Source organism: Lepisma saccharinum, chromosome 28 (assembly GCF_977018435.1).
Source record: "Lepisma saccharinum chromosome 28, izLepSacc3.1, whole genome shotgun sequence".
In the NCBI taxonomy this organism is placed as follows: Eukaryota; Metazoa; Arthropoda; class Insecta; order Zygentoma; family Lepismatidae; genus Lepisma; species Lepisma saccharinum.
Window position 1 is genome coordinate 24,175,047 of NC_139256.1, and position 18,787 is coordinate 24,193,833.

Here is an 18,787-nt window from a genome sequence, read left to right on the forward strand (position 1 = left end):
GGAATTAAGAGTGGCGTTACTTTGTAACCGAAACCTGTACATACATAAGTCATACACCAAATGTTAACCCTGTCCAAGTAGATATTTTTAAACATAGAAACAACAAACGGGGTGCAGTGTTGTTCATGCAGTGTTGCCAAATGTAAGTGAAAGTGTAAATTTATTTTTCCACAAAGCATGGAATATTGCATGTCAAACATTCGTACGGAAATGTGGACGTCAATTTCCACCTTGGGTAGGTGGACTATTTCGCCATCTATAGTTCAGAGAAGAAAACCGATCGTTTTGGCGTATAGCCAATCCTGAAATGCCTCGTAAAGGCGTACCGGTTCAAATGGGTGTTTTAAAAAAATTATGAGGTACAGTGGCAACACTGTTGTTGTTTGAAGGCAACAAAAGGTGTGTTTAGTGATGGTCTATGACATGGAAATACTGGAAACAGGAAAAAAAGAAAATGAAAATTATGGTGAAAAAAGTGTTACTTACCTACTCCCGGCAACCATACAATGCGCGTGACAGGCAGTGTAGCTTTACAAAAGATGTTGAAAATGACAACCATTTTCCCTGAGGCATTCATCAACACGTTTTATCATGTTGGAAGCAACTTTATGCAAGGTTGATTGGTTTATATTGTTAATGGCTGTGAAAATGATTATTTTTAGATCATCAAGTGTTCTTGGGTTATTAATGTAAACTGTTTGTTTCAAATAACCCCACAGAAAAAACTCTGGAGACGTCAGATCCAGGGAGCGACTGGGCCATAAGTTTTTGCTTATAATGTGATCGCTAAAAAACTCTGCCAACATGTCTCAAGTTTCATTAGACGTGTGACATGTTGCGGAGTCTTGTTAAAACCAACAATCACGTTCATCACGTTCCAACCGAGAAATGAACTGTGTGATAAGGTCACGATAAACTATTCCGTCAACTGTTGTGTTGAAAAAGAATGGACCGATTATTTTTCTCCGCGAAATCGCGCACCACACACGGATCTTTTGTGGATGAAGTGATTGTTCATGTAACAAATGGGGATTGTTACTTGACCAGTGTCGAGAAGTTTGACTGTTGACATATCCATTTAAGTGGAACCATGCTTCATCCGTGAAAAAAACCTTATCGAAAATATTCACACCTTTGTCTCTAATAAAATTTCTAAACCACTGGCAGTATCTTACACGTGCACCTTTGTCTGCTTCCTTCAGTTCTTGCACAGCCTGTACCTTATATGCACGTAGGTGCAATTGTTTTAACGCTCGGTGAGTTTTTGTTTTTAATACTCCTGACTGTGCAGCAAGTTTACAAACAGATTTCCTGGGAGATTGTGATATTCTCTGCTCCACATCCTGCAGCACACCTTGTGTCAAAACTGGTGGTTGTCTGTGGTAGGGTTTGTCATTAACTGATACTGTTTCACGAAATCTGGAAAGAAGTCGATATATCGTCGAATTTTCTGGAACACTGTTATTCGGATATTTCTCGTGAAACACAGTTTTTACACTAGCATACGATTTTGAACAAAAATAATGTTCCACAATGAACACCCTCTCTTCCAAAGAGTACTTCATTTCACAGAACAATTCTAATCTTTCCCTACGAACAATGCGAAATGCATGGCTCAAACAGTTCTGAGTACACAACTAACTGATTCTTTTGTTCTCGTTCGGCGGGCGCTCTTATCGCATTGCATGGTTGCCAGGAGTAGGTAAGTAACACTTTTATCACCATAATTTTCAATTTCTTTTTTTCCTTTTTCCATTATATCCATGTCATAGACCATCACTAAACACACCTTTTGTTGCCTTCAAACAACAACAGTGTTGCCAATGTACCTCATATCTTTTTTTAAAAACACCCATTTGGACCCGTACGCCCTTACGAGGCATTTCAGGATTGGCTATACGCGAAAACGATCGGTTTTCTTCTCTGAACTATAGATGGCGAAATAGTCCACCTACCCAAGGTGGAAATTGACGTCCACATTTCCGTACGAATGTTTGACATGCAATTTTCCATGCTTTGTGGAAAAATAAATTTACACTTTCACTTACATTTGGCAACACTGCATGAACAACACTACACCCCGTTTGTTGTTTCTATGTTTAAAAATATCTACTTGGACAGGGCTAACATTTGGTGTATGACTTATGTATGTACAGGTTTCGGTTACAAAGTAACGCCACTCTTAATTCCCAGTTGCGCCGTTCGTGGGACACCCTGTACTTTGGATAGGATGTAGAAATTTGTTGGATATCAAAAATCGGATAAGTTTTAAATAGTGTTTTTTCATATAGAATCAATCTAATGCAAGTCCACGGTTATCCAGAATTGGATATCCAAAATATGTCCACTTGATATCTAGAATTGAATATCCAAAACTGGATATCGAGGAGATATCCAGGTATGGATATCCAATGGACGTCCATAATATTCATGAATCTGATTGTAGATGGATATGGCCTAAAGCGAACTTCAATTCATTAATATTGATATTAACTTATATGTATAATTTTCGACATTCACTTTTACACCTATTATTGTGTTATATCAAGATAATTAATTATCTTTGTGTTTGTGTGTGTGTGCTTGGTCATTACGAACAGTGGTTTGACATGTTTTGAGACAGTTTAGTGTAGTGGTAACGTTTTCATCTTGTAATCGAAGGGTTCCGTGTACGATATCCGGTAGAGGCCCATAATGCTTCCTATCCCACTTTAAACTGAATGTTCAATCCCGATTAGCCTATTTGTACATAACGTGGACTAAAGTAACAACAGGTACAGCAGAGTGATCATCATAACGCGCTACGAAGTAAGAAGTGTCTGTTTCGAACTCTGGTTAATGCATTCCTCCATGGCAGCTGGACAATTGCGATGAACACAGTTAGAAGTGAAAGGGCGGGTGGACAATTGCGATGACATTTTAAACCTTCTATCAAATTGAAGGGTGACTTATCACCCCGTACAATAACTCTTACAAGAGAATTATGTGAAATATTGATATTTTCGGCTGGGAATTTGGTTGAATCAAGTTTTTGAACATGTGCTAGAGCCAACAGATACCTCTTGAAGTGACCCGTTTCGTCATATGTGCGAATACACTTCCCAACTCTCTCGTCGATTTCAATGTCACGCTTCTTACTTTTCTGACCTTCTAGATTAAGTTCCATCCGCATGTACTGGATGTTGGTGTCTTCTGCTTGGCTCTTGAGGCAGGCAAGAACATCATGAAGTTTTGGACGCAGACTTCCAAGCAACCTATTTATCTTGTTGTTCCAACCTTCTACAGCATTATTAGTTCTGTGGCGCCTTTGGTTAGGTTATGCCCTGATCTTCGTAATTATCCTACCATTAACTTGAAAAATGGCCTTCACCGGCAAAATCATCGCAATTGTTCGCCATCGAAATTGTCCTAGATTCTTCCTCCATGATCCATTTGATCAGTTCTTATTCATTTTCATCGTAATGTTTAGCTCATAGAGGTAGAAAAGTGAACGAAGTGAAATAGAAAAAAAGAGAGATGGAACTAAAACTTTCACAAATACAGTACTTCCAATTTCTATTTTTGTTGCCTTACGTCACTTTTCTACCTCCTGTGTTCATCATGACGATGAGAATGAGTGATGAAGTAATGACGAGAGAAATATAAGACTAATCCATGCCTACCCAGGGTTTGAAACCGAGACGCCTGGCTTCGTAGCGGGTTACGCTGACCACGACACCACAGAGGCTGATTTCTAGATACTTTCACATGTCCTTTTGGTTATTAGAGTAAGGCCGCCCATAGCACCAGAGAAGGGAGGAAATCGAGTGGGCAGAGCGAAGCAGTACATCCCCCTCCACAATATCCCGTTCCTCTCACATGTTCATTGCTGCAGCCGTCTCGCGTCACTTTATCCAGAGACTTGCTTTCGTTCGCTCACTCCAGATCTAACTCGGGCAGAGTGTAGAGTTCGTTTCGCCAAATTGCTTTTCAGCCCAATATAATGTGATTTATGACCTGGCCGTCATTTTAGGCGAAACGGGATATCCATTGTTGCCAAATCCCATTTCGCCTAAAATAGTTGAAAGGGAAATATTTCAAATGAGCGAAATTTTACGGACTCTAAACAGTGAGATACGTGCTCCGGTTTCTTATGTTAATTCACCCTTAGCACTCCTTTACGTCACAAGCAGGTCTAGTCAATCGAAAAAGGACAGGCTAGGTTAAGTTATGTGAATATTTATACTTTGTGTATATATTCTTTTAGCTTTTGAAAATACGGTAAACGCCTCCGGCTGCTGGGTTGTGTGCCAATGCTCCTTTTTAGAAACAACACCTAACTATTTGCCTCATAGCCCAGGACTTTATGTTAGAACATATATTTTATTTGGCATCAGATCGGATACTGGGGTGAGATCATTACATATCTGATGAAAATCAGTCGAAATAGACAAACTTGATAAGGCATATTTTGACATATTTACCAATTTCGTGTTTTTACAACATATTTCTTCAATTTTCTCGTAATAAGACATATTTCTGTACAATTTCGTAATTGTCTTGCATATAATCTGTTATTTTATAATTTATATATTTTTATTTTACAATTCGTACCTTTAGCACAACGGATAGTTCATATTATCGATGGAAGGATAAGGAAATTACGAACGAAGAAATTAAAGCAGATGTCATCTTCTTACCAACTAGTACAGAACAAAAATACCCCCTTTTATAGCGAACTGCCAATTATGCTTTACTTTCCACAAAGGTGTAAATCTTGAGTTTGAGTTGCTGTTTTAAGTCCACTTTATGCACAGTAAGGCTAATCGGAACTGGACCTACAGTTTAAAGTGGGATCCGAACCACTTGTGCCTCCACCGGGTATCGAACCCGGGACCCCTTGATTACAAGGCAACGACGCTACCACTGCGCCATGGGGAAGGCCCTAGGTGTAAATCTGACGTAATAGCAAATAACATTTTGGATAATTGCAGTGAACCTCACAATATATTGTCAGTATTTTCCCACTACATTATATGGTTAAAGGGATTCTGACTTCATCTAATACCCCACCCCCATCGTAGTCGATCTTCCCTGGAAGATACTGACATCCCGTATAATGAGACATTCGAAAGTACTGTTGTGCATATTTTTGGCTTTACTGGGGATACTTCTGAATTTTTCTGACATATTTTTAATTTTTCATGACATATTTTTCCATTTTTATAACATAATTACATACATATTTTAAAGTTTTATAGGATATAAAGTCCCGGGCCCTAGTAATTAGCATCGGTACGTGTTCAGAAATGTTTGGCGTTTTCATTGATCACCGTCAAAATTCCCCCCACTAGCAATATTTCTCTTCCAACTGATTTAGGCGAAACGGGATCTCCCATTTCGCCTAAAATGGTTGACAGTTGTCAGATATGATTGACAGGTACTGATGAGGCTTTAGACGAAACGAGATTACGCGAAATGAATACCATTCTAGTTCAGTGGCGGTGATTGGGTTACAAATCCGGGGGGGCAAAGACAGTATATTTCACTTTGTAGATAAGGTTTAGCATAGTGCGGGGACAATAGTGGCGAAAAGTGGGTGGGGGTGCAACTGCCATCGCCGCCACTGCATTCTAGAGTTAGCGCTGCAAGAGGGCAGGTGCATTCAAATCGGTGTGGCCTCCCCGATGGCGCAGTGGTTGCGTCGTCGCCTTGTAATCAAGGGGTCCCGGATTCGATACCCGGTGGAGGTACAAGTGGTTCGGATCCCACTTTAAACTGTAGGTCCAGTCCTGATTAGCCTTACTGTGCATAAAGTGGACTTAAAACACCAAATCAACCAAATCATTCAAATCGGCGATGAGTCATGTATCCAGAGCATTGTTATGGTCTCTTTCTCGTCGGCACGACTGTCAAAATTTCCTTCTTTTTACAAACCCTGAGCTCTATGGAATACTGACAAGGAGGATACTACGAGGTCACTATTTATATTTTGAGCCTAACAATGAAAAAACAGGAATTTGGCATTGAAAACTGCTTTATTGTTTTTCGAAGTATTCTCCTTTATGGTCAATACACTTTTACATTCGTTCGAACCATTTGTCAAAGCAGTTTTTCCAATCTTCTTGAGACACCTCCATAATATGGTTTTTGAACGCATCAACGGCGTCTACCGCCGACGAAAATCGTTGTCCACGCAATTTATTCTTGACATTCGGGAACAAGAAGAAGTCATCGGGTGCCAAATCAGGACTGTACGGCGGATGACCCATCAATTCTATTTTTTGACTGTTCATAAAGTCGGTTGTTAGACGAGATGTGTGACAGCTGGCATTGTCTTGATGAAGAATGATCCGACGGCGTTTGTTTGTTTTCCGTATTTGACCGAAGACCTCTGGCAAACAAATTGTTGTGTACCATTCAGAGTTACCCGTTCTACGTTCCTCTAAAGGCACAGTTGCCACATGACCAGTTTTCCCGAAAAAACAGGCGACCATTTGTTTCGATGTGCTTCGAGCGCGAACAACTTTTGTTGGATTGGGTTCATCTTGAAACACCCATACAGTCGACTGCTGTTTACGTTCCGGCTCATATGCATATATCCATGATTCGTCACCTGTTACAATCTTATATACGTCTTTTGAAGCACCACGATTGCATTTATTGAGCATTTGTTTGCACCAATTGACGCGAGCGTCTTTTTGAGTTTTTGTCAAATTGTGTGGGATCCAACGAGAACATACCTTTCTCACAGCTAAATGATCATGTGATATTTTATATATGCTGGTGGAACTAATGCCTATGGTTGCCTCAATCTCACAGTATGTCACATGACGATCTTGCAGTATTAGGTTTTGCACAGCATCAATGTTTTCTTGAACAACAACTGATTTTGGACGACCTTCGCGAATCTCGTCGGTGAGCGAATGGCGGCCACGATTAAATTCGTTATACCAGCGTTTCACAGTGGCAAAGGATGGGGCTTCATCGCCAAATGTGGAAGTAAGTTGATCGATGCACTCTTGTCTTGAAAATCGTAAAAAATCATCGCACGAAAATGTTCACGAGTTAATTCCATTTTATTGTTGTCGCGCAATCTCCAAGGCAACATAAACAACACAAATGAAGCTATTGACGAAACATTTGAAGTACGTTATGGTCAATAATGCCAGACGATTCCGTGCAAACGTCAAATCGCGCCTAACTTCAATCAGTGTTGTCAAGGCTCAAAATATAAATAGTGACCCTCGTAGATGGCTCTCTTGTCGTTCAGAAACAAATTCTCAAGAGTTTTAAAGTAGCGAATCGAAAATAAGGTATTACTTTGCCAGTAATTACGTTAGTATCACTTTACTAAAACTACATCAGTAACTTTAACGATATTTTTTACTTTTTCAGAAGGAACACTGATTTTTTGGGGAATAAGATATTACTTTTTACATATTTATTGTAACTCAGTAGGAATTGGAAAGTAGCGCATCGAAAATAAGGTATTATTTGGATTTTTAGTTACTTTCGTATCACTTTACTGAAATTACATCATTAACTGAAACGATATTTTGTTACTTTTTTTAGAAGAAACGCTGATTTTTTGTGGAAAAGATATTACTTTTACATATTTATTATAACTTAGTAGGAAACAGTGTTTGAGAATGAGAAAACTAAATATATGCTTACAGGCCGAAACCAAGTGTTAGGTAATAATCAAAATCTAATTATTGATAACAACTAGTTTGAACCAGTTTCCAAATTCAAATACTTAGGAGTAATATTAACAAATGAAAATTATATTAAAGAGGAAATAAAAAGTAGGCTTAATTCAGGAAATGTATGTTACTTCTCTCTTCATAAACTTTTGTCTTCTCGTTTAATATCTAAGAAACTAAAAGTTAAAATATACAAAACAGTAATTTTGCCTGTAGTATTATATGGATGTGAAACTTGGTCCCTTACATTGAAAGAGGAACATAAATTGAGAGTATTTGAAAATAAGATCCTTAGGAAAATCTTTGGACCTAAAAGGGATGAGGAGACAGGTGAGTGGAGAAGGTTACATAATTTAGAAGTACATAATTTGTATTCATGTCCAGATATTATTAGAATGATTAAATCAAGAAGACTTAGGTGGGCAGGCCATGTGGCACGAATGGGAGAGGAAAGAGGAGTTTACAGGATTCTTGTTGGGAAACCTGATGGTAAGAGACCTGTAGGAAGGCCAAGACGAAGATGGAGGGATAACGTTGAGATGGACCTGAAGGAAATTGGTAGGGATGGAAAAGAGTATATAGATCTTGCTCAGGATATGTCCAGATGGAAGGCTTGTGTTGCTGCAGCCATGAACCTTCTGGTTTAAGAAGGCTAGAGAGTTAGTAAGTTAGTTAGGAAACAGTGACCTTGATATCGTGAAAGATTGAATGGAAGTAGAAAAGTCGTTTTGAAAAACACAAGTTATTTTATTTCATTTTTATACAAAATGCTTAATACTAATGAAAATGAACAAAAATGGTGTACCATCGTAGGAACATGAAGCCATAGAATGACTGATATTTCTTCTCCAAGATTTAACCTGAAAGTAGATGGACAGTTTTAGAAAAAATAACTTACATTTCATACCAGATACGCATGGTAACAATCCATAAAATCATTGAAAATCTTAAGTACAAAGAACTCCAAATCCCATACATTTAGCCCTCACCTTTCCAGACAGGAATTATCAAGAAATATCTCAGGAATGTCTTGTCAGACACTGCCAAGCTTCCTTGATCGCCATAATTGTAAACAGGTGTACGCAATTGCAATCAAGGAAGAGACAACAGGTAACTGAGTCGGCATTATTTAGTAAATTCGATCGGAATAAATGTCTGGGAGGAGAGATAGGTCATTTGTCAGTTACAAGCATTGTGGAGAGTCCTCTTGCAACATGAAGGAGTATTGTCTCGAGAATCAATATTGATTTAGTAGTAGTGGGGATGATAATATAACCAACAAAAATAATCATATCATTAAGAATCATTATTAGAAAGTAATAATAAACGACTGTTGTTATTGTTGTATCCTTGAGAACACTTTTCTATTCGATACACTATATGAGCGCATATATGACGCAGCTTTTTCACATAGACAGATTATCCAGACAGATATTACCATTAATATCCTAAAATATACCCAAACCCCTATTTTGTCGTAGCTTGTAACAAATTTAAATTATTTAAAATCTTCGAAAATTAGAGGAAAATTTTAGTCAAAGATCTTATGTGACGCATATAAATATATCCATGATGGAGTAGTCACGAGGTCCTGAGTTCGATGCCCGATGGCGGCATATGATTTTTACGACTCATTATTTACGAAATAAAGCCATAATTTACGAGACCATTACAATGAGTACGTCACAATTGTCAAACACCACGGGATTTAAGATTAATATAACGATATCAATGTATTTTTAACAACTTCTTGGTAAAAGTTGATTAATATTGAGAATTTTGCAGCTGTTGTTGTCCGCATCGTGTTATTACTTGCCACAATATCATTTTTCATATTAGAGCGACACTCTGGTTCAAACTATCGTAGAAATATTGGTAAGAAGAGAAATATATAGTTTTAATACACGGATCCATTTTTTTTAATTTTTATAAATGCCACACTATACTCTGTCCCAGCTAACTATGGAGCAGGCAAACGAAAACAAGTCTCTGCGCAAGTAGTGACGCGAGACGGCTCCACCAATGAAGACGTAAGAGGAATTGCGCGGAGTGGGGGAAAGCGTGTACTGCTTCGCCCTGGTCACTCGATTTTCTTCACTTCCTTGCTCCACAGTTATCTGGGACAGGGTATAATGGCTCGAATCCTACTTTAAACTGTAGATCCAGTCCTAATTAGCCTATCTGTGCATAAAGTGGACTTAAAACACAACACACACAAAAATATCAATGTTTGGTTCGAAAACTATTTCACGAAATTCTCTATTTGGAATAACCAGCTCTTATCCACAGAAATATGACGATTAGCAATATTTTAGCATCACTGTCCTCGAAATATTTGTAGGGCACAATTTATTTTAGTGGTCCTCGCTTTGTATTCCGTTAATTACTGTTTATATTTTGTATAGTTATGTTTCTGCCTGCATTTATCTATTAATTTGTCGAAACCACAGAATGCATGCCAAAAATTACTAAATCAATTTCAATTTATATATGTGCTGTAATGTGGTGCCATCTATATTTGATAATGGTAGAAGAATAAGACATTCACCTTTGCGTTGTGATTTTTAATGGCCGCCCAATCCTAGAGACTCGTGACCTCCACCCAAGCTTATGGATCCTCCATGTCCTCCTCCAAAACTTCCGTGTCCTCCTCCAAAACCTCCAAAACTTCCGTGTCCTCCTCCAACACTGCCTCCGGACTCACCGCCGTGTTTGCCTCCGGGAATGAGGACAGGAACCGGCTTGTGAACCAGGACCGGATGCGGGACTGGCACCGGAACTGGCTTCGAGACTGGAACTGGCACTGGCTTCGGTATGGGCACTCCGACTGGTTTCGGTATGGGTACCGCGACCGGGTTGACGACTGGGTAAGGTACTGGCTTCTCCACTGGATACGGGACGTACTTTGTGACGGGTACCGGGTAAGGCTTGGGTATGTGCACCGGGTACGGTCTCTCGACGGGTACGGGTACCGGCTGAGGCACAGGGTAGGGCACCTTCTTCTCAACTAGGTACGGGACTGGTTTCGGCACTGGAACAGCCACTTTCTTTGTGATCGTGATGACCTTGGGCCCCCCACCGATGTCGCCTCCCCCGAAAGACCCGCCCCCAAAGTCGCTCCCGTGTCCCAAGCTGATTCCTCCAGACCCCAGACCGTGCCCTCCGAAACCACCCCCTCCACCCCCGCCGTACCCCAAACCAAAAAGACCTCTCTTTTCCTGTTTCTCTGTCTTCTTCTTCTCTTCCTCCTCGGCTCTGGAGCCAATGAGTAGAAGCAAAAGAACTAAGGAAACCTAGAAAAATAATAACACATTAATTAAATTCTAGCTTCTGTCAGTGTTGCCATCCTACGTCTACAGAAGCAAGATATTGCCCGAAACTGACATTAAATGTTATCGTCCTTATACATGCATTTCTACCGTAATTATACGATCTGATAGTGGCGCACGTACTGATATTTTATTTCAAATATAAGTTAATTAGATATTGTAAACTGATTGATTTGGTTTATTCTAGTTCGCTTTTCTGCCACTTTTGGCTAATCGCGAAGATGAGGATGAGTGATATGATGAGATTGATGAAGAGACGCAAAGGCGTTGAAAACGTTACCCATAAAAATCAGGAGAAGTTTTACAGAGGCAGTCTAGGGCTTTAGAAAACTCTAAAATATGTAAATTAGCATATTTGAAGGTATAATAAGCTCTTACGCTACATAGAAAATTACCTGCTTCAAGATTCCACCATATCGTCCCCCATGGCGGAGTGTTTAGCACATCGCGCTACGAAGCCAGGGGTTCCGGGTTTGTTTCCCGCCCTGGGCATGGATGTTTCATCATATCATCACTCATCCCCATTTTCGCAAATTAGCCAAGAAGTGGCACAAGAAGCGAAGTAAAATAAAGGAAATTAATCAATCAAGATTCCACCATGAAACTATTTCTCAAAAGAAGACTAGGAAATGTTTAACTTATTACATTAATTATTATTAATAATATGTAAATAGCTTTACTTTTGCTTTAACACTTTCGGTGAATAGAATATTCACCTTCATCGGGATCAATTTCCATGCAGTATTATGTGTTTCATTTCTTCGGTACTATATATAACTGTGCCCATGTTTTAACTCATGTTACCGACCTCTGTAGCTGAGTAGTTAGCACAGCGCTCTTCGACGCCAGGGGTCTGACGTTCGATATCCGTTAGAGGCACAGTGGTTCGGATCCTTTTTGAGGATAACGAATTTTATCTGGCAATGATGTTAAAGTGAAGCTTTTGTAACATATTAAATTATAAAACCTGAATGCCGTTACCAGCGGTAGCCATCCCCTCCCCCCCCCCAAGGCCACTGGCGCATTCCTGACCGAAATCAAGTCATAGGCTACTCCTAATATAGTATTTATTTACGACATCGTGTTTACTGCTATCATATTACTGAAAGTCAAGTTTTTAGATGTACTGAACACTTTACTTGATATGACCTGCAAATGTTTCCTTTTCTTCGTCTAACGAAGAAATTTGAACACCAATTACAGGGTGTCTAGTAGTCAAGAATGTCAAGAAAAAGTCAACAAATCAACAGGTAGGTCAGGAAAGTCAAGAAAAGTCAACAAATCAACAGGTAGGCCAGGAAAGTCAAGAAAAAGTCAACAAATCAACAGGTAGGTCAGGAAAGACAAGAAAAAGTCAAGAAATCAACAGGAGGTCAAGAAAGTCAAGAAATCAACAGGTAGGTCAGGAAAGACAAGAAAAAGTCAAGAAATCAACAGGTAGAAAGTCAAGAAAAAGTCAAGAAGTCATCAGGTAGAAAGTCAAGAAAAAGTCAAGAAATCAACAGGTAGGTCAGAAAGTCAAGAAATCAACATGTATGCCAGGAAAGTCAAGATAAAGTCAAGAGATCAACAGGTAGGTCAGGAAAGTCAAGAAAAATCAACAAATCAACAGGTAGGTCAGGAAAGACAAGAAAAAGTAAAGAAATCAACAGCTAGGTCAGGAAAGTCAAGAAAAAGTGAAGAAATCAACAGGTCGGCCAGGAAAGTCAAGAAAAAGTCAACAAATCAACAGGTAGGTCAGGAAAGACAAGAAAAAGTCAAGAAATCAACAGGAGGTCAAGAAAGTCAAGAAATCAACAGGTAGGTCAGGAAAGACAAGAAAAAGTCAAGAAATCAACAGGTAGAAAGTCAAGAAAAAGTCAAGAAGTCATCAGGTAGAAAGTCAAGAAAAAGTCAAGAAATCAACAGGTAGGTCAGATAGTCAAGAAATCAACATGTATGCCAGGAAAGTCAAGATAAAGTCAAGAGATCAACAGGTAGGTCAGGAAAGTCAAGAAAAATCAACAAATCAACAGGTAGGTCAGGAAAGACAAGAAAAAGTAAAGAAATCAACAGCTAGGTCAGGAAAGTCAAGAAAAAGTCAAGAAATCAACAGGTCGGCCAGGAAAGTCAAGAAAAAGTCAACAAATCAACAGGTAGGTCAGGAAAGACAAGAAAAAGTCAAGAAATCAACAGGAGGTCAAGAAAGTCAAGAAATCAACAGGTAGGTCAGGAAAGACAAGAAAAAGTCAAGAAATCAACAGGTAGAAAGTCAAGAAAAAGTCAAGAAGTCATCAGGTAGAAAGTCAAGAAAAAGTCAAGAAATCAACAGGTAGGTCAGAAAGTCAAGAAATCAACATGTATGCCAGGAAAGTCAAGATAAAGTCAAGAGATCAACAGGTAGGTCAGGAAAGTCAAGAAAAATCAACAAATCAACAGGTAGGTCAGGAAAGACAAGAAAAAGTAAAGAAATCAACAGCTAGGTCAGGAAAGTCAAGAAAAAGTGAAGAAATCAACAGGTCGGCCAGGAAAGTCAAGAAAAAGTCAACAAATCAACAGGTAGGTCAGGAAAGACAAGAAAAAGTCAAGAAATCAACAGGAGGTCAAGAAAGTCAAGAAATCAACAGGTAGGTCAGGAAAGACAAGAAAAAGTCAAGAAATCAACAGGTAGAAAGTCAAGAAAAAGTCAAGAAGTCATCAGGTAGAAAGTCAAGAAAAAGTCAAGAAATCAACAGGTAGGTCAGATAGTCAAGAAATCAACATGTATGCCAGGAAAGTCAAGATAAAGTCAAGAGATCAACAGGTAGGTCAGGAAAGTCAAGAAAAATCAACAAATCAACAGGTAGGTCAGGAAAGACAAGAAAAAGTAAAGAAATCAACAGCTAGGTCAGGAAAGTCAAGAAAAAGTCAAGAAATCAACAGGTCGGCCAGGAAAGTCAAGAAAAAGTCAACAAATCAACAGGTAGGTCAGGAAAGACAAGAAAAAGTCAAGAAATCAACAGGAGGTCAAGAAAGTCAAGAAATCAACAGGTAGGTCAGGAAAGACAAGAAAAAGTCAAGAAATCAACAGGTAGAAAGTCAAGAAAAAGTCAAGAAGTCATCAGGTAGAAAGTCAAGAAAAAGTCAAGAAATCAACAGGTAGGTCAGAAAGTCAAGAAATCAACATGTATGCCAGGAAAGTCAAGATAAAGTCAAGAGATCAACAGGTAGGTCAGGAAAGTCAAGAAAAATCAACAAATCAACAGGTAGGTCAGGAAAGACAAGAAAAAGTAAAGAAATCAACAGCTAGGTCAGGAAAGTCAAGAAAAAGACAAGAAATCAACAGGTAGTTCAGGAAAGACAAAAAAGGTCAAGAAATCAACAGGTAGGTCAGGAAAGTCAAGAAAAAGTCAAGAAATCAACAGGTAGGTCAAGAAAGTCAAGAAATCAACAGGTATGTCAGGAAAGTCAAGAAAAAGTCAAGAAATCAACAGGTCGGTCAGGAAAGACAAGACTAAAGTCAAGAAATCAAGAGGTATGTCAGGAAAGTCAAGAAAAATCAAGTAATCAACAGGTAGGTCAAGAAAGTCAAGAAAAAGTCAAGAAATTATGCTTGTGGTCAAGAATTTTTGCTGTTTTGTACAGAAATTGCATTGTTATATACGTACTGTGTTTTGATAAAATTGAATATTTGGAAATCTAAAATTGCATTGAGTTGTGGTTAAGCTTTGTTAATTTGATTCTTAAGAATTAAATTCTTGTATGCATGAAATTTTGTAAAAAACATTAAAGTAACGTGGATATTCCTCATCCAGGATGAAGTCTGAAGGATTAATTTTTACATGCATTACTAATAACTATACAAGTGTAAATCACTTGTTGAAGTACATCTTCAGTTTTCATCTTAACTGGCCTTGCAGCAGGAATTTTGCATTAAAATATATATTTTCTTAATTTCCAACTATACATAAGTAGGGAGCGATAATTAAGAAAAAGAAAGAGAAGGAAAGAAAGGTCAAGAAAAGTCATGAAAAAGTCAATAATTTTGGATTTGTTATTTTGTTAACAAAAGTAAAGGAATTTGTAAGGAAATATATTCTGACCCTTCCCACGCCTCATACCACATATTACAGCATGGTGGAAATGTGATTTAGGAACATGTGTACAAATTCAATTTTATATTATTTCAAGGAAACCTTCCTCAATTTTGATGGCGCATTCACAATATTATCCTCCACTCCTTTCCGCATCCGTGACCGTTACAATATGTCTTTCTCAGAGGGATGATGTACATGAAGGTAACCAGGGAATGACTTTCAACGAGCGACCAGCGACAGGTGTAGCATCTTCCACATGTATGCTAATAGCACCAAAGCTGACTTGCCTAACCTACTCACTTATGTAGCTAATAGCAGATAACAACATGTGAATAGGTTAGGCAGGTTAGGATTTGTTCATTTCTGCCTAACCTATCCACGTAAGCATATAATAGCTGAAGTAAGCTTGTAAATAGGTTTGGCATGTTAAATTATATTTATTTAAGCTATTACGTGAATACGTTGATAGATTGGGCAGGTCAGGTTTGGTGCTGCTAACATATATCTCCAAGTTGCTAAGACTGTCCCTAGATGCTGGTGAACATGACACCTGTAGTATGTGAACACGTCACTAGATGGCAGTGTGATAAATGTATATTGTACAGAGGGCAGTGATAATCCATTGTTAAATCAACCGCCGTCACAAGGCGTGAACAACATTGGTGTATCAAAATTGCTGTTTTTTGGGGGAGAAATGATAGAGAATGCCAGAGGGAGCTGATGAAAACTGTGGGGAACAGTGTCCCACCATAGTATGTAACTCTTTTGTTCTTATAAAGTGCTTTCGGACTTAATGTTAAGGCACAATGATATCTTAAAGGATTCTGTTCTTAAGTGATTGATTTTTATGTATGCTGGTGCAGAAGTTGTCAATAGCTTGTTTTGAATTTTATTTTAATTCTTGAAGCTCTTATTGGGTGATATCCCCCCCCCCAGAGGGTGCTCCGAGTCTTTCAAACAAGAAATAATAAAGAAATATTGGCCTGAAAAGAAGAAATATACTTACAAAGGTCTTCATGGTTGCGGCCAGCAGATTTCACTAGTGGGATAGGAAGAGATTAGAGTGATGCTTACCAACACCAAGCAACCCTCTTTTATAATACAGAGACTCATGCTAGAACTTTCCCCACTTGACTGAATCATGCTTTTTTCCTTCTACTTTCTTTCCCTAATATCACACTCCCACACAACAAAACAAATTTCTCCCTTCCTCAAGTTCAATTGCAACAAATGCGAACAAAAAAAAAACGGAAAGGAAAGAGGTGTACGCTCAACATCTGTCACTTGAAGCATATTCAGAAACGATTATTAGGAAGATATGTTTTTCGTAAGTGTTTTACAAGTGGGAGTTAACGTTTCAAATCAGTACGTGTAAATAAATTTCACTAATTACACAAGTCAGAATTGATCTAATTTTTAGAGTGGTTGTGGGGCAAATAACAGATGGCAGACTAGTTACTATCATCCGTATTATTCACAAATATGTTTTATCCTTTATAATATTAAACTATCCGGTAAACATAATCATATCATTTTCTTTTCTACATTATATTTGTGTTCTTATATTTCAAGATGTAAGAACATTTTTCAATGATCAAAGTTTAAGGACGCAAACATCATGTCATTTGTAACGTTTTCTTTTAAATATTTTCTATGGGGGAGAAACGTGATGTTTTGATTGTCGCTAGCTCGTAGGAATTGTAATTTTAAGAAAATTGGACTGTATAATATTTCCACGGGGTGATTATTGAACTTTGTTAATAATGCATGATTTAAACATGCACCTACTGTGTATATTTTATTTTCACAAAAAGTGGTAGAGGTTTAATTGAATTAAATCTGTTATTATTGTCTATTTAATATTGGGATAATTGTGCCCCAGTCCTGACCGTGGCTAGCACAGCATGCTACGACGCCAGGGGTTCCGGGTTCGAATCATCCCGGTCTAGGCATGGGTGTTCTTTGTGAGTGTCCCTTCATCATGTCATCACTCATCCTCATCGCGGCGATTCGACAATAGTGAAAGAAAAGCAACTTTAATAACAAAATTCAAATTGTGACCAGATTTCGTAGGGGGTTCTATGTCCTAATCCAAAGACAGTGATGACACAGATTTGTAAGCTCATTGCTTTTGGCATTGCTTTCCACATAGGAAAGGCCAGTCGTGTTTCATTCCTGATGCATCGCATGGTTGCCAGATGCATGTAAGTCACACTAATTTCATGAAAATTTCCAAGTTTATTTTTTATTGCTTTCAGTAATTGCATGATGTATACAGTTCGAACATACCTTTTCTGGCACTCAAACACCAGCAGTGTTGCCAATGCACAGTCTTAATTTCTAAAAACAACGATTTTCCTAGTTCTCCCTTAATGACGCCTCATCCGATTGGGTATCGGTATAAATGAACATTTCTTTTTTCATTGCCATAGATGCCGAACTAATCCACCTAGCCATTTTTCATGCTTTGTAAAAAAATGTCATTTACACTTCCCGTTACATCTGGCAACACTGCGTGGACACTAATGAAATCCAATCATTGTTCGCCGGTTTAAAAATATATGCATGAACAAGGCTTCAATTTGGTAAAAGGATTATATGTGGAGGCTACCACTTCCGGTTCAAAAGTTGTACTATCACCAACTCCGGGTTGCGTTGTAAATGGAACAGCCAGTACATGGGTACCAACCAAAAACTGTTAAATCAATATTTTGATCACCGAATAGCGGTAGTTTTTTTTTTTCAGGTACAGGAAAACATAAATTCATACCGATTGTTAACTGTCGAGTATTATGTCTCTGATAGACATATGGACATACTAATCTAGTTACTTAAGTCACAGAAAATTACTAGAGAAAATTTCAGTTCACAAAATTTCATCTTCATCAACCTATGGAACACACAAACGAGAAAAAGTTCTCTGCGCAAGTAGGACTCGAGAGAACTTAACCAATGAACGCGAGAGAGGGGAAAACTTTGCTGCAGCTATCAGCCGTTTGCTGCAGCGCGCACTGCTTGCTTTCGCCCACTCGCTTTCTCCCATTCTCAACCGTTATGTGCTGCCTTAGTTTACAGATTCCTGATTCCCGAGACGGATTGTAGATCTGACAAATGAACAGGACAACCGAAATGATAATTCAAAGCACTTTCAACTCGTGAACATATAAATTCGATAGTTTCAAACATATCGTAACGTTAATGTAAACAATTGTTGGCGTTCTATAATTTTATTGCCATAAGCAGGCATACGACGTAATAGAAATATTTTATATCGCATTAATCTAACATTCAACTTTAGGAGAATTTAAAATTCCTACATTTCTTAGATTACGAGATATAGACTAGTTATTTAATTCGATTTTACAGCGAACATAAGAATGACCCGGTAAACTGGCGAACTAAAGTGCACAGTCATTTGTTTTCTCCTCTAGCTCCCTCTTCTCTCGTGCCTTTTGATAGCGCTGCACAATGTGGCAACTTATGAACACGGGATCAATGCAAACAACTGATTGCATCGCCCATATCCCTTCCGCTCGCTTACGGTTTAAAATGCGAATACAGCGCCACAGGTGTTATCTTTCCCAAGCTTGGCATTGAGGTCTATTAGTTAAATTGATTTCTTCGTCTTTGTACGTCTGAGAGTTTCCGAGTGCCGTCATCATGCCGTCCAATGTGTCTTTAAGATTCCACAATTAATGCCCTAAAGCTATCCTTTTAT

The 18,787-nt window shown here is 38.5% G+C and overlaps 1 protein-coding gene across 1 annotated transcript in view; it reads right to left on the reverse strand.

The window, feature by feature from the left end:
- LOC145980859 (uncharacterized) overlaps window positions 1–16,087 on the reverse strand; it is a 69,139-nt gene extending 53,052 nt beyond the window's left edge. The window contains exons 1-2 of the mRNA XM_083113942.1: window positions 16,076–16,087; window positions 10,256–10,978 (exon numbers count right to left, since the gene is read on the reverse strand). Of these exons, the coding sequence (XP_082970068.1) occupies window positions 10,256–10,978; window positions 16,076–16,087 (735 nt within the window). The remainder of the gene's footprint in view (window positions 1–10,255; window positions 10,979–16,075) is intronic.
- Between the last annotated feature and the right edge of the window lie 2,700 nt (window positions 16,088–18,787).